At 38.6% G+C, this 25,349-nt stretch overlaps 1 protein-coding gene across 1 annotated transcript in view; it reads left to right on the top strand.

Moving 5' to 3' along the window:
• The window catches only part of Cdk6 (cyclin dependent kinase 6), a 181,926-nt gene extending 160,556 nt beyond the window's left edge, over positions 1–21,370 (top strand). Inside the window, exons 5-7 of the mRNA XM_090333119.1 lie at positions 15,034–15,084; positions 19,339–19,474; positions 20,935–21,370. Coding sequence (XP_090189245.1) covers positions 15,034–15,084; positions 19,339–19,474; positions 20,935–21,081 — 334 coding nt within the window. The 3' untranslated portion in view covers positions 21,082–21,370. The remainder of the gene's footprint in view (positions 1–15,033; positions 15,085–19,338; positions 19,475–20,934) is intronic.
• Positions 21,371–25,349: the final 3,979 nt, after the last annotated feature.

Raw genomic sequence — 25,349 nt, 5'->3', positions numbered from 1 at the left:
TCTAATGGTCTTTGTAATGAGCTCAGCAAAATACCTTGGCTGAATTAAGTCCACATACTTGGTCTTATGAAAGGACTAAAATACAACAGCATAGAATTTCCATTGCATCTACTATCATGACAAGGAAAAGAAATGACAGAGAGAAAAAAAAAAAAAAAACAAGAAAAAGGACAACACAATATTAACTAAATGAATAACTTTGGGATGAGTGAGCCTTCCATTATATTTACATTCTCATTCTATTTTTGTTTTTTTATTGAGCTAGGATAATTTACTCCTCAGTAGTTCTGAGTGCTTCATTCACATGATATGCTATTTTTATAGTATTTTCATCTGTAATACAGCCAGAAGCTTGGATACCTGATTTTTACAGATGACCAGAGGTCATCACTGCATTCAGTGATTTGTTAATCAGTGACAGAACCAGCATTAAGAGTTTGGTCTCCATCTCCTGATTTTGTACTCCTTTCCATTACACATGACTGACTGCTTCTGTCTTGTTCTAAAGAAGTCTCTTTGGTGGACACAACCCTGTCCTGTTCTAGAAATAGCATTGCTACCTGACAGGCTGGTCTGCCAGGATGATCAATTTCATTTGTTTTTAGGAAGCTAGGATTAATCTTTTCCCTCTTAAAGGGAAGTACAATAAATCATGCACCAAAAATAATGCTTTAGCCACTAGATTTTGCTTAGTAGCTGGTTTCTCAAGGATGATCCAATGCAGTGAGTCACCACTCTAAGTACTTATTAGTACATTTTTTTTCTCTTTTTTACTACCCTTAGTGCTTTTGGTTGCTTGTTTAACCTTTTGAGCCCTCCTGGGAGGTTCAGAGGCTTCTCACAATGAATATAAAGCAGACTCTATTGTCCCTCAAATATCCTTTTTCCTTTTGCTTCCACTTTCTAAATCTATAATATCCTATGAATTTAAGAGAAAAGCAAGAGGAGCTGGCAGTGTGGCTTAGTGGTACAGTGCTTGTTAACATGCATGAAGCCCTGTGTTCCATTCCTCAGTACCACATAACAGAAAAAAGGGAGAAATGGTGCTATGGCTTAAGTGGTAGAATGGTAGCCTTGCTCAAAAAAAAGTCCAATGAGCCGGAAGTTTGGCCTAATGGTAGAGTGCTTGCCTAGCACGCATGAAGACCCGGGTTCAATTCCTCGGTACCACATACATAGAAAAAAAAAGCTGGAAGTGGTGCTGAGGCTCAAGTGGTAGAGCTCAAGCCCAGGACTAGCAAAAAAAAAAAAAAAAAAAGTCCAGGAACAGGGGAACTCAGGAAGCTCAGAAACTCGGGCCCTGAGTTCAAGCCCCAGGACTGGCGAAGAAGAAGGAGAAGGAAAAGGAGAAAAAGATAGAGAGAAAAGCAGGATGAGTGAGACCTCATATAAAAACAGCATTACTGGGCCGGGAGTTTAACCTAGTGGTAGAGTGCTTGCCTAGCATGCATGAAGACCGGGGTTCAATTCCTCAGTACCACATACATAGAAAAAAAGCCAGAAATGGTGCTGTGGCTCAAGTGATAGAAGTCTAGCCTTGAGAAAGCCCAAGGACAGTGCCTAGGCCCTTAGTTTAAGGCCCAGAACTGACTCCCCCCCCCCTAAAAAAAATACAAACAAAAAAACGGCATTTAATATTCTTTAGCATTGGTAACAGCCTTTCTCATTCCCTGCATTACAAAATAATAATAATAATAAAATACAGACAGTATATAAATGTGTGAGACCTGTACCAAAAATCTTCTTGAGAAATATGAAAGATATAAATAGACATAAAGAATAGTTAAATATTAGGGAAAAATTTTCTGAATAAAAAGATTTTATAAAAATCTTTCTAAATTGTTTCACAACTACAATCAGAATCACTGTGGGATTTTTCTTAAATATTTGGAAGTGTGAAATTAGTGGGATTAACCAGAAAATTTTTTGAGTAGCAAGAAGTTATAAAGAGACATTTCTATTACCAAGCTCCAAATTTATTATGCAACTGTGATAACCAAAATGATGTAGAACCACACTAAGAAACAACCAACATGGATGGACTATATTATAGAGGCACAAAACACCAAGACATAAATTATGCAGGACTCCAGGCATTCACACAATATGAGAGCAAAGTAGGTTTCTCTTGAGAGAGGAACACAAATGTCTTTGTGTCTCCATAGAAATATATTTATCAAAATGAGTTCTAGGAAATGAAAAACAAGTTACAAACAAAAATACTGATGTATTTCATTATGTAAAAATGCAACGTTTTTGTTCATGCAAAAGAATACTATGGCCCAGAGTTTGGTCTTGTAATAGAGTGCTTACACAAAAACCTGGATTTAATTTCTCAGTACCACATGCATAGAAAAGAGCCAGAAATGGTGCTGTGGCTCAAGTGGTAGAGCTCTAGCCTTGAGAAAGTGCAAGGACAGTGGTCAGGCCCTGAGTTTAAGCCCCAGGACAGGCAAAAAATAAATAGATGAATAAATATGCACACACTGCAAAATAATTATATGTCTTGGAGAATATGTTCACAATGTATATAATAAAAAATATCCCTCCTGGTACCAGTGTCCAAGAAGTAATGTACCCACTACCTGACAAGTGTAACTGTAAGCCCAATGTAACATCACCCCAACAATAAAATACAATTTTATATATGTATATACTCTCTTTACAATACAAAGTATACCATCCTTACTATATAAAGAGTTTTTCAAGTTAATTGAGAAACAACTGTCACACTGCAGTGTGTGACACTGATGTCATGGCCACATTATGTCAGTGTCAGAAGGCTAACCAAGCTTTATAAACAGAATGCAGTCTCAGTGATACAGGAGACTGGAAGAAATTTCAGTTCTTACTTGCCATTCACATTTTCTTTGTGAAGAGGTAGTTTAAGGGAACTACACATGGTGCTATAAATACCTCAAGACAGTTTGTCCACATTGACACTTCCATTTCCTAAAATGAAACCCTCACTTGGCCCACAGAGAGAAGAAAGGCTGGCTTTGTTCACCAGCTTTCCTCCAACAAGTACATCCATATGTTAGAACTTCCTCTCATGAGTCATACACAGTTGTCAAACACCAACTTTCCTTTGTTTGACCTAGGCAGAAATCAGTCCTGTAGAAGCACAGCACAAATTCTGAATCATTTGATTGTGTTATATTCATATCTGAATTTGCATCTGTCATAAACCCAATGTGTCCTCCATGAAAAGCTGCATTCTTCAGATACTACTGAATAAAAAAAGAAATCCCATTCAAATTGAATCTGTCCCATGTAGATTGTTGGTGAAATTCCTGAGGAATGTTATGGGGTAAGTTTCCTGTACTACATTGTTAAGTTATCATCCATGATTGGACTCCACCTAAAATGTTCAGGAATATTCTATTCCTACAGGATACTAGTTACCTTTATGATTGTTAAAAAGAAAGAAAATATGCTTCATATCATAGGAGCTCCCTGTCATGGGATATTTAGTCTTACAGAACAGGAAAAAGTATGTGTGTAACTTGGGTTTGTTTTTTTTCAATATGTCCTTGATTTTTTTCTTCAGCTTTGTTATGACTGTAAACACTTTCTTGTCTTTTTGTACTTTTCAAATGAAGGACTGTATACTCTGGATTCACATTCTGCTAGGGATATGGTTAAAGCTTCACTTGTTTGAGAAAGATGCTGTGACTTCTCTTCATATACTTTGGTCTCTCAGGGTTTCTGCACTGTCATATACCCATGTAGTATTTACAGTCAGATTAAGTTCCAGCCCATAATTAAAAATACAAATAGGGCAAATCAGGTTTTGGAGAACTTAAACTGGCTCCTGAGTCAGCAAATTTTATACTAATAAACTCATGGTAAGTTGTTGGGTTTTTTTTTTTTTTGGTCAGTTGTGGGATTTGAACTCAGAGCCTGGGCACTGCCCCTGAGCTTTTTTGCTCCATGCTAGTGTTCTACCACAGTTGAGCCACAGACTTTCCTGCCCAGGCTGTGATCATCGAATCTCAGCCCCTTGAGTAGCCAAGATTACAGGCATGTGCCACCAGCTCTTTGTTCATGGTAACCTTCTTTGACTGAACGTCACCCAAATCTCTCAAGGCTAGAGGCGAGTAGAGCACACTAATGATTGTCTAAGACCAGAGTCCATCTCTACCTCCTTGGCAGAACGAAATCAGGCTTCTGCTGTTTATAATATTTATAACCAAACAGGATGTTTTTACATCATCTATAATACTCTGATACTTTTGCTTCCCTTTTCAGAATAGCTGCTTAAATTCTGGGCCTGGATGCTGTCCCTGAGCTCTTCAGCTCAAGGCTACTGCCCTACGCCTTGAGCCACAGTGCCACTAATTATTTTTTAGTGGTTAACTGGAGATGAGAGTCTCACTGTCTTTAGTGCCTGGGTTGGGTTTGAACTACAATCCTCAGATCTCAGCCTCCTGAGTAGCTAGGATTATAGGCATGAGCCACTGCACCCAGCAATTGCTTCTTTTTTTTGCCAGTCCTGGGCTTGAACTCAGGGCCTGAGCACTGTCCTTGGCCTTTTTCAAGGCTAAAGCTCTACTACTTGAGCCTCGACACCATTTCCAGCTTTTTTCTATGTATGTGGTACCGAGGAATTGAACCCAGGTCTTTGTGCATGCTATGCAAGCACTCTATCACTAGGCCAAACTCCCAGCCCCTGATAGCTTCTTTTTTTTTTTATTTTGCCAGTCCTGGGCTTGAGCTCAGGGCCTGAGCACTGTCCTTTGACTTTCTCAAGGCTAGAGCTTTACCACTTGAGCCTCAGCACCACTTCCGGCTTTTTTCTATGTATGTGGTACCAAGGAATTGAACCCGGGTTTTCATGCATGCTAGGCAAGCACTTTAACCACTAAACCAAACTCCTGGCCCCTGATAGCTTCTTTTTTAATGTTATTCCAGTCAACAGATGCCTTTACTCAGAAAAATTTGTATTTTCCCTCAAATCAATATTAAAACCTTTTGTATTAGAGATTGTTTTACCTGACTTTTTTTACCTAACAGTTAAAAAAAAAATTAAGAAAGCTGGGTGATGGTGGTTCAGGCCTATAATTCTGGCTACTCAGAAGGCTGAGGTCTGAGGATCTCAGTTCAAAGCCAGCATGTGCAGGAAAGTCTGTGAGATTCTTGTCACCAAAAAAATACTCAGAAAAATCCGGAAGTGGTACTGTGGCTCAGATAGTAGAATGATAGCCTTGAGCACAAAGTGGCTCGTGGACAGCGCCCAGGAGCTCAAGCCCAGGACCAGCAAAAAAGAAAGATACTGTTTCCATGACAACTCGCTGTTGCCAGCACTAGAGTTTTTGCAGACAAAAGCACACATCGATGAGCATAGACATGATCACATCCACACTAGAGATTAGAAGGGCCTGGAGTGTGGCCTGGTGGTAGAGTGCTTGCCTAGCATGCATGAAGTCTGTTCGATCCCTCAGTACCATATACATAGAAAAAGCTGGAAGTGGTGCTCAAGTGGTAGAGGGCTAACCTTGAGAAAGCTCAAGGACAGTGCCCAGGCCCAGAGGTCAAGCCCAAGGACTGGTGGGGGGATTAGGGGGAGCAGAAGCAAAGCAAAAAACTGGGGCTCATGGACAATTACTCACCTAAACCCCAAGTCTTGCCAGAACTATAAGAGAAGCAAGAGTCCCCTTCAGGGACTGACTTTGCCTAGGTATGCTTAATTTTAATTTTAAATTTTGAATTAAAAAATGATGGTCTCCCCTTCAGCTCTGTCTCTCTTCTCCCCTTTTCTTCTTTCCATCCCTCACTCAGGAGTCTAGTAAATGTGAGCCCTCTGTGGGGAAATAAATTATTCACATCTGGTAACAAGGAGAAAATTAATTCAGCTATTTATTTTTAAGGAAATTACTAGACTCTTAGTCTGGTAAGAAATCTCAAGAGATGCCAGCATTCTAACTTGTTGGAGACAGTCTTTCTTGTAACGGGCACTTCCCTTCCCTGGTAGAGAACTTTCTTCTTTTCATCTGCCTAGTAACAGACTTCATGTCAGATTCTTCTTTCTGCCCAGCCCTTGCTGTAATTTAGTGCTGAGCTTTTCGTCCTTTCCTACTATGCTGTTTCTCTTTGGTCTTTCTCCTTTTTGGGACTGTTTTGCTTCAAGTACCTCCCTTCCACACCCTCACTAATCCTTTGCTCTTCATTTTTCCCATTGCTACATTTTTCTTTCTTTGATTTCCAAGGAGCCCATCCCTGCCTGCATACCTGGACAAAGTCAGCTCCTGGGGGCAAAATTCCCATCCGAAACACCTCTTGCTTCTTCTCTGATGGGTTTGGCAAGACTTGGGATTTAGAAGAGTAATTGTCCATGAACCCCAGTTTTTAATACCCACCATTCCTAGTCAGATCTTATCTAGTATCTAGTGTAAGCTGACTAAAGCGTAGATACAACAAAACAAATCCAGTTGGCCTCTGAGGTTTACCTACTGTACTCATTGTACATATTTGTACGAATACGTATGCTCATACTTGAATTACCTAGAGATGGACTATGAAAGAAAAATTTAAATTTAAAGTAGGAACTGAAGGTTATGGAAAGGGGAAGGAAAGCAATAATTATTCAGTATATATTCATTGATTACCAGACCTGGACAGACTGGGTAAATCATGTGTTCTGAGTACAGGAGAGAGGAAAGGTTGCCCTTGCCCTTAGCACATTTTCAAATGGTGGCTCATGCCTCTAATCCTAGCTACTCTAGAGGCTGAGATCTGAGGATCATGGTTTGAAGCCAGCCCAGGCAAGAAAGTTTTTTTTTTCATGAGTCAGTATTTTAATTTGTAAACATTCAACTAAAATAATATCATAGTTTTACTTTATAGCAATTAAAAGCAGATATAACTTTATAATCCATATTAAAGAATATTATACATATTCTTTTATTCTAAATTATTCGTGTTTTGTACATAACATATTTTTGCTAGTCCTGTAGCTTGAACTCAAGGTCTGAGCACTGACCGTGGGCTTTCTCTAGGCTAGAGCACTACCACAGAGCAAGAAAGTTTGTGATAAACTACTCAGAAATAGCCAGGAGTGGTGCTAGTGTTGTGGCTCAAGTTGAAGACTAGTCTTGAGCACAAAGAGGAGGCTCAGGGACAAGGCCCAGGCCCCTAGTTGAAGCCCAGTGGGGAGAGAGAGAGAGAGAGAGAGAGAGAGAGAGAGAGAGAGAGAGAGAGAGAGAGAGAGAGAGAGAGAATATTCCATTTCTGTAGAAACCAGAAGTCAATGAATAAATAGTATAGAAGTAAGAAATACAATCTATGGCAAGGTGGCAATTTATTTGGATTTTTCCTTTCTAATTTGAAGAGTAATTTGGACTCAGAGCAGTAGAGGGGATTATTATTATTAAAATGTAAATATACATTGTGAAAAAAGGTAATTAGCATCATAAAAGACTGAGTAGAGGGAAATAGAAGAAAGCAGTAAGTCACTCAACCTCAATACCAGAAATAAGCAAAATCGTGCTTTTTTTTTAGACATAGGCAGTTGGTTTTATTATTAAATCATAATTTAGAAAATCAGATGTTAAGAGAGATTTAGCTCAGATTAATAGGTTCTCCAGAACTTGTAGAACACACATCTTCGGATGAGTACTGAGTTGACTGAAATAGGTTTGTCACTGAGCCTCACATGTACTTAAGCCTTTCATATATTTAGCCCTAAAGCAATTTTCTTAACAGTTTTAAGTGTCCTGGATCTAATGTTTGCTTAAGAATATGAGTGTGTGTGTGTGTGTGTGTGTGTGTGTGTGTGTGTGTGTGTGTGTACTGAGCCAAGGACTTTACTCAAACTAGGCCATACTTTATCACTAAGTTACATACTCACCACTGGAATATAACTTTTTAACTACTGTTTTTTAACTGGCTGTTTTGAAATATGATTCACATATCATACAGTGACCCAGTATTAAGTACTGTAAGTCAATAATTTTTAATTTAATACATCCAGAGGTGTATACCTACCAAGGCATTGAATTTTACGTTTGCATAGCCTAAAAAGAAACTCCAAACTATGAGCAGTCTGGTCTTAGGCAATCCATTTGTATGTATAAATTTAAACATATAATATAATTTACCTTTTGTATGCATATTTTTGGTTATCTATCTTCCAACTTATGCCTTATGTACTTTTTAATTATCACTCGATTAGTGTTTACTAAGTAAATCAATTAATTGACTTTTCTGCTTGATCTGGTTATTTTAATAGCTGGTCATTGTAAGATGATAAGTCGACTTTTTAACAGATAATAACTATAGAATGGAACAGAGAACTAAGTAAATAGTAAGTTAGTCATTTTAGAGTTTTGTTTTTTCTTTTTTTTGAAAGGTCATATGTACGTGGAAAAGTTTTCTACTAACCCAAAAAGATAGCAGCTGAAGTATAACCACTGGTCAAATACAGGTTCAAAAGGTGTTCTGTAGGGTGACCCATAATTTCCTTGTCTTTTTAATACAAGGAGAGCATCTGTTAATGAAGTCTTTTTTCTTCCATTATGTATGAATTACTTGTTTACTCTAACAGATGTATCTCTATACACTTTTCATTTACTAGAACACATCATACCCCACCTCTAAATGTGGTTCATTGTTCACTGAGATTATGAGTACTTATATGTTCTCCTAGTTATTTTCTTTAAAATACACATAACCTGAAACTTTATCCTTTTTTGAAATTTAATCTGAGAAAATCTTGAAAACAGGAGGGCTTTTGTTTGTTTTGTTTTGTTTTTGCCAATTCTGGGGCGTGAACTCAGGGCCTAGGCACTGTTCCCAAGCATCTGTATGGTCAAGACTAGCCCTCAACCACTGGAGCCAGCGCACCACTTCTGGCTTTTTCCGAGTAGTTTAATGGAGATAAGAGTCTTTTGGACTTCCCTGCCCTTGCTGGCTTTGAACCGAAATCCTCAGATCTCAGCCTTTTAAGTAGCAAGGATTGTAGACATCAGCCACCAGTGCCCACCTGGCTTGAAAACAAGCTTTTTAATGCATGGTGATGGAGGGTTTTTGCAAAACTACACACACAACCAAATGATATTACCAATTCAGATTTCATCCTCACTGGAAAATTTAACATTCACCTTTTACAAAACGTATTCTCTCCTTGGTAAAATTGTAACAGCTGTGACGTGTAACAGCCCTGAAAAAGGACTCTATTAGGCTTACTTTGGAGATATCACCATGACAAACCACCGCTTTCTTTCTTGTTTACTATCTGAAACATCCTATCACCTGTGTATAATATTGAACCGGGAAGAAGTAAGAATGTGCATGCATTTTGTTAATTCTTATATGTCTGTTTTGAAGCTGGACATTCTAATGGGCAGTATACATTCGTTATTGGAGTTAGTGGATTAGTGGATCCTTGAAGGTAGAGATCGTTACCTCTACTTTATAGATGAAGGAAATCAAGGGACTTTCCTAAAGTCCTTCTGGAAGAAATAGTGTGGGGGGGTGCTTCATTTGCAGAATAGACCATCTCTAGAGTCTTTCTCAGACAGCAAATACCTTTGGAAACAGAATATTAATGAAAAAGTAAGAAATTAGGGGAGAAATGAAGACTTAACCTCTTACAAATTCAAGAAAGCCTTCAGGAAGATCCTTGCCAAAAGGAGAAAAAAAAAGACAACAGGAATACTTGTTTTGGCATGACAACGCCTTAGGTGATACTGAGAAGATAAATGGCTTTGCTATGGTTTGAAAGGAACGCAATTTTGCCACTGTATTTTGCAATATTCTCCAATTAGTAGGGAAAATGCTTAGCAATGTAAATGAAAATACATTTCTTTCAGAAGGAATTTTTATCTTAGTATTAACTTATGAAACGTGACAAAGGAGTATATTTGAAGGGAAAAAATGGAAATGACCTAAAATCCTCTTTTATAAAAAATCATGGCAGTAAGGCTAGGGGTACAGCTCAGTAAAAGAATGTGTGCTTAGCATGTATGAGGCCCTGAGTTCAAAATCCTAGAACAGTTATCTTCAGATTGTGAAATGAAACAGAGGTCCAAGTTATACCGGGCATATTCAGGTTCTCTTAGTCTTGACATCGCTATCTTTTTAAGTTTTCTCTGTTTCCTTCCAGGTCAGCTCTATGTCCTGGTGATAAACATCTAGCCAAATCTAGCTCTGTGTGTGTGTGTGTGTGTGTGTGTGTGTGTGTGTGTGTGTGTGTGTGTGCTGAATCATCCAAGACAATAGAATTAAACTCTTTTCTCACCACAAACCAAAAGAATATAATCAAAGGCTTTAGTTTATATTTGCCTAAAATATACTATAAGTCACACACACTTAAGGATATTTGCTCTGCTAACCTGAAGAGGGAATAGTTACTCAAACTGACCTTAGTGAAGACACAGGTGTGGATTTTTTTGTGCAAAAACACAGACTGTATTTTCAGGATTTTTTTTTAATCCAGAAAGCTTTTATTTAAAGACAGATTATATCGTAAGAGATCCCTGCTAGAGGTATTAGTCTTTCATCTGCATAGTCTACCATGGCATATTAAGGTTTCATCTTCTCCTGCTCTTGATGTACATAGATAACACCTGTATCATAAAACCAGCTCATACAAACTGAGAATTTTCAGCCCAAAACTGTGAACAGACTGTTCTCAAAGTTTGATACATGTTATCTACCTCTTTGACCATCACCCCTCTTTCATGTGAAACATTTCCACTGCATTTGTGTCCAAAGATCCATTTTAATTGGATCTGAGTGCATGCCATCAGGACTCAGTGGTTTTGCTTAACACAGCCAACCCACATCTGCTACAAAGCCAAGTAAAAGAGCTCAATCACACAAGTTTTCACTCCCTCAGGTGCCAAAAGTCATTCTGACATCTACATCAAATTCTGCCCCACAGAGTCTAGTATTCCCCATGGCAGATTTTGCTGAATGTTCACAAAATGGTGGTTATGATTCAGACTCTAAAAGAGTGGGCCAGAGCTAACTCTTTCACAAGCACATTTATTCTGTAGGCCAGTCTAGCTATTAAGTAGAGAGAAGACTCCGGGTCTTGGTTATGTAAGAGAAGAGATCATCCCAATTTCCCCAGCTAAAATAAACTTAGCAAATTATAGGTAAAGTATAGCAAGCATTTCTTAAAGGTGTAGTCAAGCAAGAAAGCAGGCATACTACTTGGAGGTAGAAATGACAAGGGAGTTAAAAACCCTAACAGTAAGGACATGAGCCACTGCTGTAGCTAAGCTTTTGGCTGGGTTTCATCACCCACTACTACAGACTGAATATTCATGCTTCCCCAAAACCTCTATTTAGGAATCCTTATCCTAAAGTTATTAAGAGATGGGGGCGTTGATAGGTGACAGGGTAATGAGGTGGAACCCCCACAAATGAGCTTAGTCCTCATATAAAGGAGTCAGAGAAGTCTCTTGTCCTTCATCTTCTTCCATGTGAGGGAGCACGAAGGCAGCCTTCTATGATCCCTCACATGGACCTCCCATCTTGCAAAACCATGAGGAATATGATATATGTTCTTATTTTAACTCGCTAGTTTATGGTGCTCTGTCTAATAGCCCAAACAGCATAAGACACACACCCCAAAAGAATAATTCAAGATAATCTGCTTGCTTTGTTTCCCTGTAGCCAAGGCCAACGAATTTATGCTAAGTCATGTCATGATACTCAAAGGTGGTTTCACACCCAAATCTATCTGTGTCTTCGTGATAAGGGATAGGGTTGTCATGTTCACATAGCCACCGAATCCGCTCAACAAGTTAACTCATGCTCCATTCAGTATATAAACTTACTGACCTGGCACTGCTGCCCAGTGCTCAAGCCATTTTAAAATCAATGCTTATCGAGGAGCAGTCAATTTTGTTTGTTCCTAAACCTTATAATGCCAATTATACCTAGTTTTTGTTTTTGTTTTTTGCTCTTTCACATTAAGGAAACAGATGAATCTGAAAAGAGAACTATTGTTTGTATGAAATGCAAGTTTAATACTTTAGAAAGAATTAAAAGTGTGTATTAAGGGTAGGCAAACAACTATTAGAATATATATATATAAGTACTAGTAATGAATGAGTTAAAAATGTATCTAGATGGACTACTTTAAGTATGCTCAGCTGTAGTAACAAAATACCTGGGTAATATATAATATAAGCAATGGAAATGAATTGCTCACAGTTTTAGAGTCTGAGCCATCCCAAATGAAGATGCCAACAGATTCAATGTCTGGAAACAGGATTCTCTTCTTCAAAAATGGCAGCTTCTTGCTGCTTCCAGACATGGCAGAATCCCATTTGTGAAAACAGAGACCCCAAAGGTCCCATCTCTTAGTACTATTGACTTTGCTATTAAGTTTCATTTTGTGAATTTAGGAAAGACATCAACATTCAGTTCATAGCAGCAATCAGTCAGTAAAGTTACTGTGAAAATAGAGCATTCATTAATCTGGTAGATTGCTTCATTCCTTGTTAAAAGTCAAGCAAGAATTTAAAGACACTTGCAAATCAATCTGAGTACTTAGTCCCACTGGCAGTTGTTTGTGAAACACAATTTTCCTCCTCACAGTCCCATGATGTTTCTCCCCCAGAGGCTGAAGCTGCAGAGATTTGAGCTAAGAGAAAATTAGTTACCAAAATGAAAGTATTACAACATAATAATTGAAGTATATACACTTTGGGACCAGGAAGACCTGGATTTAATTTTAAGTCTACAATTTGTTTTATCTAAGTTAAGCCAATTCCCTCTTCTTAGCTGAAAATAACAACAACAATAATAATATATCCTATTGGAATTTTTGTAAAACTTCAGTGAGATCATGTTTGGGAAGCACATGATACCATGCCATATACAAAACTCACACTGGATAAAAAATAGCTTTCAAATATTGCATATTTTTGTCCTTTTTAATGTGTTAACTGAAATACAATAGATTCTAACTCATTAGAAAGACAAAATTAGAGCCAGGGTTGGCTCACACCTGTAATCCTAACTACTCAAGAGGCTGGGATCTGAGGATCAGGATTCAAAGTACCTGTGAGACTCTTACCTCCAATAAGCTACTCAAAAAAGCCAGAAGTGACATTGTTGTTCAACTGGTAGAGCCTTCAACACAAAGAGGCTCAGTGCCCAGGCCCTAAATTCAAGCCCCAGGACCAGCAAAAGAAAGAGAGAGGTGGGGGAGGGAGGGAAGGGAAGAAAAGAAGGAGAGAGAGAGAGAGAGAGTCATGGATATTTGAAGAAAGTGGGATTGGGTCAAAGGGGCGGGGTAGATGAATGAAGAAAGAAGAGAAAGCAGTGAAAACTTGAATGTGTACCGTAAAAGTTAAGAAAAGTGGGATGTTTAGAAATGCTGAAAGGAGTGAAGTTAATCAAGACCCATTGTGTTTATCAACTGCTTTGTTGAATGACAACTTCCTTGTACAATTTTTAAGGATAATTTTTTTGATTTTTTGGAGTTTTAAAAAAGACTCCAGTTCTTATTTTGCTATTTTGTAAGAACTCTCTCTGATATATCTCAATGGTAGATTGCTTGCCCAAGCAATTGAGGGACTCAGGTGTGGTCACCAGCACACAGATGTCTTTTAGAATCCATGAAGCTTTTTTTGAGTGTATGCTGGTGGGGATTGAACTTAGAGCCTTCTATTCTGCTTTAGCTTCCTCTATCAGCTTAAGGCTAGCACTCTACCACTTGAGCTATGCCTCCACTTCCAGTTTTGTTTTTTTGTTTTGCCTGTGTGTTTGATTGTCAACTAGAGAAAAATGTCTCTCTGATTTGTTTGCTTGGGCTATAACTTGGAACCTGGATCCTCAATTCTCAGTCTCCCAGATACTAGAAGTTGGGCTTCATTCAGCATATGAATTTGAAGGAGACACAGTTCAGTCCATATCATTGCTTTAAGTATATGGTTTTCCAAAGCATGGAAATAATCATTTTCAGGGTAATGACAAGAAAAAAAAGCATGAGTGAGGAGTTCTAATTTTCCAACTACTGAAATTTTACCCATGATCTTGCAGAATGCTCTGTATTTGACCTATAACAATTATGTTTACTAAGAATATTTAATAGGAGTTGGCTTGGAATGTGGCTTAGTGGCTTGGCTAGCATGCATGAGTCCCTGGGTTCAATTCTTCAGTACCATATTTTTTTATTATTAAATAAATCATTAAAAAGTCATTAATGTAAGTTATTAAAAAATATTTAATAGGTCAGATTTGAGGCTTTATAAATTGATAGCTAGAGTAAAAGGAGAGAAAAAATGTTCTTAATATAAGCTATAAATATTTTGATACATTAGTGTTGAAAATGCTTATTTGTATACTATACATGTATACAAAATCAGACAAAAACTATAACTGTGTATCAAGTTTTTTTTTGCCAGTCCTGGGGCTTGAATTCAGGACACTTTTTGCTCAAGGCCCGTGTTCTGCCACTTGAACCACAGCACCACTTCCAGCTTTTTCTGAGTATGTGATACTGAAGAATCGAACCCAGGGCTTCATGCATGCTAGGCAAGCACCCTACCATTAGGCTACGCTCCTGTCCCCCGTATACCAATTTATGTAAAGCATGAGTGACAAGGATTATGGCGAAATCTAGAGAAATGTCCTCCCAAAAAAACTACCCGATCTACTTGGGATCACAAAGGGGGCTTATTGAATTTCTAGTTAAGTGTTTAATATAGACAAATAGGGCTATGTGGTCAGAAAGAGGACATGGTTGCCTCTGAAATTCATAGTTAAGGTTGTAAGCTTAAAGTGGTTAGTAATCATATAGCAAGAGAAAGAAAAGGAGAATAACCAAGAAAAGAGATCCAGAGTTTTCACTGGCCCACCAGTTACTTGTGAGAAATCTGTAGGGGAGGGGGGGGAGTGTGAGCCTGACTTCATTGACCAGCAGAAAAATTCCCATTATTTCCTTCTTCCTTTCCTATCCACAGAGAATTGTTTTGATTCTTATTAACCAAAGATAATGACAATTATCACAATAATGTGATTGAAATAATAGCATAAAATTCCTTGTCTAAAATATATCTCTTTTTTTAGGCCTCTTTTTCGCGGAAGCTCTGATGTGGATCAACTAGGGAAAATCTTGGAGTAAGTAATGACTATACTTTCATGTCATGGGCCATAGCACCGAAACATTCACAATGACTTTCCCCTGATCTTCTTATGACATCTATCTCTCGTCTTTTCCTACCCAAGCTGCTGCCGCATTGTTACTGTGTGTGGTGAGTGGGACAGGGGAGAAGGGCTGTCCTCATCATGATGTGTGGGCTATTGTGCTGTGCTGTGGAAGCTGTGTGCTGCCTGCCGTTCTTTTTTTTTTTTTTTTTTTTTTTGCTTATCTCAATTTCAGCCTTTAGTGCAGATATTTTGTCTGCTTATGGTCATTTCAAATGCACCCCTTTCCCCCAATCTGAAGTTGGGCACTTAGGTCTACTAACGACTAGCCCATCTTTGTCCAGTGGGTTAATCAGATATCCTTGATTAAGCAGGTTAGTCTTATATTGATATAGAGATAGTGTATATCGGTTTGTTTTTCTGGACCAAGGAGAGACTGTTGCACAGTTCAGTTCTCTTTATTGCTCCAAAATAAGAAATTGGAATCATAGACCGTCTTTCTAAGCTTATGGCTAAATGACTTTACAAACTCAACAAAGGCATGTAAGATACCCTATAAAGAGCTTACATATGCCTCACACCTAGCAGGTATTTTTCAGAAGTTAACGGATGTTGTGGTTATTATTATAATTCACCATGAATTATTTAACCTTTTTTTTTCATTAACTGTGTGATCTGAGAAATGAAACTGACTTACGTTCTCCATGCAACTTTTTTTGGGGCTCAAATTCTCTGGTCCTACTTATTTGTTACCTGGCTTCTTGATAGTTTGCAGAGTTCCATTCATGCTGATGTGTTTTTGCATGTGAGATTGTATGCTTTCATACTTGTAGAATGTAGCTTCATTTCTTCTCATAAAGCATGCAGTATGGCATCCTTTCTGGATTTGTGCTTTTGTCAGGCCCCATGAGAACTGGAGTGGAGTAGATAGTGGGATTTTTTTTTTTGTCAGTCATGGGGCTTGAACTGTGGGCCTGAGTGAGAAAGTGGGAATTGACTTTAAAAAAAATAGTTATGCCTATTAGTAAATTTGAAGTCTGCAAGACAGCAGAATTATCCCCACATAACAGAAATTGAACTTAGACTCTCTATTCAGAGCATGGCTGCTTAAAGCAGAACAAACCCTGGAATCTGACTTTGTTCTTTTGGTGACTGGAAGCAGCTCTGTAGGCTGTGGTCAATGCTAGCGCTGTCACTGGGTCTGAACCCAGTGGTGGTAAGGCCTGAAGAACATTTGCTAATTTTGTTTTGGCTTTTGTTTTATTTTGTTGTTTGGGTTCCTGCTCCTTCCCTCCCACTGATCCCTCCCTTCCTCTCTCTTTCCCTCTCTCTTTCCCTCCTTCCCATTCTCCCTCCTTACCATTTTTGTTTATTTTGTTTTGTTTCTCCATTAGTCTGGGGGCCTCCCTGATCCAGAGAAGCTGGTAATACTGTTTCTCCTGAGCATTCTGGAAGATGGGTCAATTATACACAAAGCCTTCTGTCACCCCTGCTTCTGAAAGTCAAGTGTTTCTTTCCATCATTCACTGCTGAACTCTCACCTATTTTTCCTCATGATCCATGAATATATTTTCTGTGCATGTGATCTTAACTTGCAGAATGCAAGTTAGGCTTCTAATGAGCCTCTGGGAAAGAAGGATGATCTTCACTGCAGCTTGCTTGCCAGGCACTGACAGCCATCACCTGCTTTCCCTTGCTCATACCTCCTGGAACTTTTTTTTTTTTTGTGGGTCTTGGGGCTCGAACTCTTGGCCTGAGTGCTGTCCCTGAGCTTTAGCTCAAGTCTACCGCCCTACCTCTGAAGCCTGGGTGTTGTCCCTGATCTCCTCAGCTACCATCCTACCCCTTAGCCACAGCCCTACTTCCTGTTTTCTAGTGATTATTTGAAGATAAGAGTCTCATGTTCTTTAGTGCCCAGGCTAGCTTTGAACCACAATCCTCAGATCTCAGCCTCCTGAATAGCTAAGATTACAGGTATGAGCCACTGCGCCTACACCTGCTGGAACTTCTGTATATCTCTAGCACCTGTGGCCCTGTAGCATTGTCAGCACCCCTTGGTACAGGAAGCCAGGGCAGAGGACCAGCATGTCTGACTGGCTTCCAAGGGAAATCAATTCCACTTTGGCAGAGGCCTGGAATTCCTATGTTGTCAGCAGAGGAGAAGCTATTAAGTTCTATGTTTTGTACCTTTGGATTTTAGTTCTTGGTTTCGGGCATTGCTTCACTGAACTTTTTTGTTTCTGTTTTTGTTTAATTTTCTCTGAGTGCATTACTTAAGTACCCGAGAAGAAGGACAATGCTGCACCCTAGTGTCACTGCCGAGATGCTTAAAATGATTTCTGTTCCCGTCATTACAGCCATGATGGATTTTGTGCCCTGTCAGTCTTTCAAGTTAAATGTCAACTTTTAAGGCTTGTTTTCAGCTGTCTAAATAATAAGCATTTTTAATGAGCTTGTCAGAATTTCTCAATGTTTTTATATGGGTTATGAAAGTTCATGCAGGACATGAAACTGGTTTTCTTTAAAGGAAAGCTATATTCCACAGCTCTTCAGGCAAACCCTTAGTAGGATTTGCACTTTCAAAGAACAGAAAGTACCTTGAACATGGAACAGTGCTTTTAGCCTGTGACATTTTAGAGCATTTTTAAGAGTAGCGTCCCAGCTAAATGGAAATAAAATATTAGATTTAAAATATGGAAAACAGACTCACTGTGGGCTCCATGACACATCGCTGTATGTGACTCTGGCAGTCATTCTCATCATTCCCCATTTTCTTTCTTCATAGTATATATATACTCAAAGCTGCCAATAATAGTTGGAAGGCAGAAGTTAGAGATTCATGGGTTCAAGACCAGCTAGGTGTACATAGTTCAAGATAGCTTGTGATTACTCCTAATAAAAACCTTGTTATTGGGGGAAAAAAAACAAACCTTGTTATTGAGCATATTTATATATTATCCAACTTGCCATTTTGATTTTTGATGCCAATAAATATGTCTTGGTATAACTCAGTACTACAGCACTCTCCACATGTCTAATGGTCAGAATTAGTGTAATGACCCAGATATCTAGCCACAGGTGCAATGATGACAAGAATCTGCTCCTCTCCAGCAAGTCTGTAACCTGGACTCTGTTTAGGAAAGAGAAAGGGGAACAGAACCCTATAGATCACATGACATTTACCCCCACATCTTTTCTGAAGCACATCTTTTCTGAAATAGATTCATGAGGTCATCTCTTCCCAGGCCTTAGATTAATCCTCTGATTTTCCCTTGTTCTAGCCTACTTAGCATGTATACAACACTTTTATAAAGACTGTGTATAATGTATAAAATATGTCAGGCCACCGACTTAATGATACTTCCAAAGAACTTTGACTTACACTATATCAGAATCAAGCAGTTCATATTTTTAGTGTAGTGGTGATGAGTTTTCTATGCATTTTGGATTAATGATATTTTAAATTAGATAATAAAGTGAGTAATGATATTGACAGTATATGCTGTTATCTCAGATACTATGCTATGTTTTTATATAAATCATTACTAATCCTCATTACAACTATAAATTAGTGTCATTTTATATACATAAAGACACTAAGGCCTATAGGTATGAAGTAATTCTTCCTTGCCTTCCAATAAGTAGCAGGTCTTGAATTTGAACTCAGATCTGCCTGTTTTCAATGTCTATACTGTCTCTTTTTATCCCTTGCTATTCTCTCCACATTTCTGCTCCCAGAATGCTTTTCAGGGGAAACGTAAGTCATACTCTTTTAACTATTGTTTACTTGCAATACTGTAGATCTCCTTTACAGAACAGAGCGTGCATAGGAAAGAATAACATGCTTTTTAGTATTATTTTTGTCTGATGTTAGCGTATATAACTTGTATGTAATCGCTGTCTGGGGCATTACTCTTTAACCAAAAATATAACCAAAGTGATGTGTTAATGAGCCATGCTGGTTCTGCATGCCTTGCAGAAGTGTTCTGTCAGAACCCAAAAAAGCAAAACATTGTTGGGCATTAAAATAAAGATGTATGTCTTTCAATATGGTAGGTTTTCCTTTTTCAGTACATGGGACTCTTCCCTGGAGAGTGAAGTTGTCCTGGGGTTTCCTGTCTGCCCCTCCCTCCATCCCTTCCCCCTCTTGCAACTTTGCTTTCTTTAGGACACAGTGAGAAAACACTGCATAAAGCTAAGTCTCATTCCTGTGTTGTTCTTTTGTAGTGTGATTGGACTGCCAGGAGAAGAAGACTGGCCTAGAGATGTTGCCCTTCCCAGACAGGCTTTTCATTCCAAGTCTGCCCAGCCCATTGAGAAGTTTGTAACAGATATTGATGAACTAGGCAAAGACCTACTTCTGGTAAGTTCTTGCACTGCAAGATGGAGGATGGGCACAAATGCCAAGTTCAGTCTTAGCTCCATGCATCACATGCCACTGCCTCTGTGGTTTCCTTTCTAGCAGATGATATTTGCTTCTGAAATGTCTTTCTGATCCCCACTGTAAATGCACCCTCTTTGAATATGCGTTTGAATGCTGTCTTAGAGGACTTTGGATTTGCTTGAACATAAGCTTTGTAGAAATAAATACTGGGTTTAACAGTTACTTCTTTACAATGAGATTTTTTCCCCCTAAGGAATCAAATACCAACACCCTAGTTACTGATCATTTTAATAACTGTTTAATGTATATAGGAAGCTATAATCTGAGGATCACAGTTCACAACCAGGCCAGGCATGAAAGCCTGTGGGACACTTAGCTTCAGTTAACCACCAAAACAGCTGGAAGTGAGGCTGTGTGTGGCTTAGGTAGTAGGGTGCTAGCTTTAAGCACAAAAGCTTGAGGACAGCACCCAGATCCTGAGTTCAATCCCCAGGACCAGCACAAAAAGTAATACCCCAAAAGATAGACCTATTGAACTCTGAGGCTCACATTCATAATACCTGCCCTTATACATAATTTCCTATACTTGTTGGGCCAGAACAATAGGTACAGAAGAGTGTTCCTGCTGTTTTTGCTGTTAGAACCCACTGAATAATGAGCATATCCTTTACCTCCTTCATTAAGAGCCCTTGATATTACAAAGATGCTCCCTTCAGAAGATGTTTAGTCACTGGACGCCTTTTCTTGAATAGATTTTCTGCTGCCTGGGAGTTCTAGAGGCCATGGGAAATCGTGTTTATTGGCTAGGAGTGCTTCTCTCCAGGTGGGCTCCCAGCAGGAGGTTTTGGTGGAGGAATAGGAGAAAAGGAGAGGTTGCATTCGAAATGTACTTGACATAAGGGATGTGGTTGACAGTTGGGAGCCACAGAGATTTCTGCTACTCCATAAACTCACCTCTCCCTACTTTAACCTGCTACCTCAATAGCCCTAGCCAGAATGACCAGATCACTTGATAGAGAACCAGACAGAAGCCAGAACAGCTGAACTGTTAGCTTTTAACAAACTTTGGTGACTAAAGTGAACCTGAGGGACTCATTGGAGGGCTGCTGCTAGCCCACCCCCATGGCTCCTTCCTGAGAGTTTGAAGGAACTGTCCCTTCTAGAGCGGGGACTGCAGCCCTCAGTGACTTGTTGCCTACCCTCCTAGGTTTCAGTTACTTTCTCACCTCACTGGGCATCTTTGTTTGGCCTTTTTCTGAGGAACCATTTAAACCTCAGGGACATGTACAAGATGAATACTGTCAACATATGATTTAGTATGACTCAAAGTATGCATTCATGCTCATTACAGCCACATGTAGTAAATAGGTGAGTAACAGTGTAAGCACATTGACATGTTCTTTGGCTCAGTTGTGGTTTTCTTTATTCCTTTATTACAGAAGTGCTTGATGTTCAACCCAGCCAAAAGAATATCTGCCTATGGTGCCTTGTCTCACCCATACTTCCAAGATGTGGAGAGGCGCAGGGAGAACCCAGATTCCCACCTGCCACCTAGCCAGAACACCTCAGAGCTGAATACAGCCTGAGGCCCCCTGGCTGCCTCAAGCTGAGCATCTGGAGATCACCCTTAGTGGCTGATGGGACCCCCTGAGCAAGCCCTGCAGAGCGGTTGAGGATCACTGTCTGGAGGCCTTCCAGATGCTGTCTTCTGGCTAGGCAATTCTTTCTCCAAGGAAACCACCTAGTTTACTGTTTTGAAATCAATGCAAGAGTGATTGCAGCTTTATGTTTGTTTATCTGTCTATCTGTCTGTCTGTCTATCTGTCTGTTTCAAAAAACCTGGAAAAAAACTCCAGAAGAGAAGCTGCTGACCAATTGTGCTGCCATTTCATTTTTTTTTCTAACTTTAAATGCTGCCAGTGTGGAGTGGGGAATCCAGGCACAGCTGACTCATGTAATCTCTCTGCAGCTGCCAGGCCTGATTTGGTACTTTTGAAGTGTGTGTGTGTGTGTGTGTGTGTGTGTGTGTGTGTGTGTGTGTGTGTTATTTGTGTGTATGTGTATGACAGAGAGAAAGAGAGGGAGGGAGAAGGAGATTCTGCAATCTCTTAAAGTGTTACTTTTTGTAAACAACAAAAATAATTGTGTTTCAAAGATTCCAGGTGACTGTTTAGTAACTTGTGCTTGTTTCATAGAAGGTGATTCGCCAGAGCAATCTTCTCAAATTAGTTGAGCCTGTGTCCTCAGCATTTCTTTTCTGGCCAAAAGCTTTTGCTTGCAGAAAAAAAAAATTGATGATGTTCTAGGCACAAGTCAAAAGGAAAAAAAAAGAAATGAAAAAAAAATTGTATGTCTTTTATGACACCTGTTTTGTTTTTTAAGCATGCATTCTTATTTACTCTTTGAAAGCCAAGTTCACTCATTGTAAGTCCTTCTATATAGTATCATACTTTATTGATTCTTTTGGAAAATAACCCTATAAACCCTATAAGCTTTGTATTACTTGCTGTAGATTTAGGAAATATACCTCAAATAAGTTTTAAAAAAAAAGTAGGGAAAGCCTTTATTTTGTGGGGTTGAAATGTCATTATATCCTTTGTTGTTGTTGTTGTTTTTATTTTTGTTTTAGCAATTTGCTAAGCTAGTTCTTTGATAATAATGCCATTTAAATCTATACCCTTCTACCACGCACTGCCTTGTGGTGAAGTGTCCACTTTATCCCTCAGCATCTGTCATATATATTGCTACCCTTTATATATGTAATAACACATTGCCTGAGCTGGTTTGTGCACCCACTTGCTTGTTCACTTTCTTTCTGTGAGCCTTTCATAAATAGGCAATTTCACATTGTGGTTTGCAACCCTAGTTCTGTAGTCCTAACAGGGTTCTCACTCGTCACAAAATCTTCCCACCTGATATTCACTTACGTTACCTTGGCAATGGGTAGGGTACTTGTTCTGCTCTATCAGCAGCCTAGATTGCTAGAAAATGTTACTGAGTGTTTTAAATTGTGATAGTATAGATTGTCAGCATAGTTGCTGAGGGAATGACCTTTAACTTTTTTTTTTTTTGCAATAGCTATTTACTCTCTAAAATGATCTTTTCTCCATTCCCTTCCTCCAACTCTAAAGCTGTGTGTGTTTCTAGTGCCTTGTGCTCACTCGTGCTCTCTGCAGAGCCAGCCTGGGCATTGTAAACAGCTGGATTACTTCTCTTGCTGTTTTTCAGCCTTTTTCTCTTCCATACCACCCCTCTGCCTTATACTGACTTTAGTGCTGAGCTGGCACTAGTAAGCAAAAGACACAAAAAAGTGTATTTTGTCAACTTAAGCTGCCTGTGCCTTTTCTGAATAGTATTTTAAATGTATGCTGAAGAAAGGTAGATCATGTTTAGACCTTTCAAAGAATGGCCTTTGCTTCAGCCAGAAGAAACTATTTCAGATCATATTTATGCATTCACAAGCCTTTACTGAACTTTTCACAACTTCTTATTGCATATGACTATCTTAAAGGGAGAAAATAGGAAATGCCTTTCCTTGAGAGTTTTTAGGAACCATTTTTTTAAATACTTACGCTTTTTAACCTTATTCTAATTCAGTAAAAGAACAGGATTTTTTTAAAAGACTTAACAGATAGTCCTTAGCAGAATTTTATACTTCTTTCACTGTGACAGCACTGGGTGTGCTGTCAACACTAAATGACTAAGATGATGAGTCTGGAGCCTCCAAGACAAGGGGTGCTCCATGTCTCACCTGGAAAAAGTTCAGCCTTTCATTTGATTCAGGTTCAAAATACAAAGAAAGACATTTTTGCTGGGGCCTAGAAATTGCACTTAAAAACTCACTGCACTGACTTATCATGATCTTTTGGTTAGCAATCCATAACTTTTGAGTTCTTTTTTGCTTTTTCAAAAATATGTTCATATCTTTGCTCCAGGAGAATACAGCTTTTCTGAACTGGAATTTTTTTCAGCATTCTTTAGCATTTTAAAGATGTAGTCCAATTTTTACTCTTATCATCTGCTTCAGGCTTATTTCTAAGTAGTGTGTATAAAGAAAAATGAGAGTACCTTTTGGCATTAGATACTTCGACGGCCCAGAGTGCAAGAACATTGCACCTTCTCTGATGCAAACTTCTCTTCCCAGTTGTGCTTGAGCAGTTACTCTCTGGATATACATCCTTCCACATAGCCTTACCACTTCTGAAAGCCACATCCCATGCAAGCAGTATGGCTCTAAGGACTCCTGTAATGTAACAGCACCTAGAATAACCATAGCTTAGAGAATGGGACTACTTTTCTGGGACTTTTCAACCATCTTTGTCACTAGCTAGGCAATAGGGGCATTGAAAAAGTCACACTCTCCCAGGTTCTACAGAAGTAACAAAAAGCAAGTAAAATCATTGCAACCAGTCCAAAATTTAGGACTAGTGTGCAGGAATGTGCCTGATAGCATACCAGTTTAGTGATTCTACTCAAGACAGGCAGGCATTGTGAAAAGTGAAGTTGTTACAGCTATTGTATAAAAGGAAATGTATCCATTAAGTTATCATAAGCTATTTGCATGGTAAACTAACCTTCTAAAGGCCTAACCTTTAGAACACAATTCCTGAGAGCTTGTAAGAAACCCAGTGGGTCAGAGCCTCCCACTTGTCCCTTTTAGAAGAGGATGAGAACTCAAAGAGCAAAGAACTTGTTTGGATTAGCTTGGAGCCATTTCACCCCCCTGTATTCGCACGGATTTTCTCTCAGGAAGTACACACTGTGAATGGCAGAATTTTCAGTTAGCCCTGGGTGACTTACTAAAAATAGTTTAAAATTACTTACCTAAGAATAGAATCTCAGCATGCTAATTCTAAATACAAGTGAAAATTTCAGAATGCACAGGATATAGATAACTTTTAAAATGTTCCTCCTAATAAATATATAGTTTGAGCCTAAAATGTGGTACAATCCATCTTGTTGAGAAAACCAAAGTACTCAAACATTTTTGAACTTTAAATTTCATGTGAGTTGATTTTTAGTCATAGTTGCTTCTTTTAAAAATATCTTTTAAAGCCAGTAATGACCACTCTCATTCCAATATGGAAATTAAGTCATGTAAACTTCCTACTATCATAAACGCATACTGAAATTCCTCTGTCCAAAGAATTGCTTTTAAGTGACAACTTGACTTTTTATGATAAGCATGTAAGAGTGGCTTTCATTTTATTTTCCAAACACATGTTTTTGTTGCATAGTTGATTCTAGGAGAGAATAATTTTAAAAGTTAATATGCCACAATAATTACTTTTATTAGTAGTATTAGTAGAACCCAAAAGAATACATTATTTACTTTGTCACATAAAAATAAATGGCTTCTAGATCTTTAAAATTTTATTTATAAAACAGCAGAGAATGGAGTTAAATCTTGACAATGGAGATGTTCAGAGGATGATTTCAATGTTGCATATAGTTTGAAAGATACATTTTTGTTTAAATACATCTTTAAATATATTAATGTCATTTGACAACTACAAATTTATCCAAAAAATAAATTTTACAGAGAAGTTATCCCAAGCACAGATAATCATTTTCAAGATTGAGTTGCACAAACTCAGACATTTGTATTCATCCTTTCAGAGAAAGAAACAACTACACTTAACTATATGCCTAAGATTATTCGCTGTTCCAAAAAAAAAAATACTAGTGTTTAAAAGGCATGTGTTTCCTATGACAGTTGGACTTTGGAAAAAATTACAAGCCTTATCCAAAAATCCTATGTTGCCTTCACAGTGGAAAAACTTGAGTTTACCAAAGGCTGGCAAGCATTGTAAATCCTGGGGTCATTTGTAGTGTTCCTTCAGACCCTAAGGCT

Source organism: Megascapheus bottae, chromosome 5 (assembly GCF_031878675.1).
Source record: "Megascapheus bottae isolate mThoBot1 chromosome 5, mThoBot2.hap1, whole genome shotgun sequence".
Lineage (NCBI taxonomy): Eukaryota > Metazoa > Chordata > Mammalia > Rodentia > Geomyidae > Megascapheus > Megascapheus bottae.
Note: the sequence above shows the minus strand (reverse complement) of the source record. Positions and strands in the feature narration are given on the sequence as shown.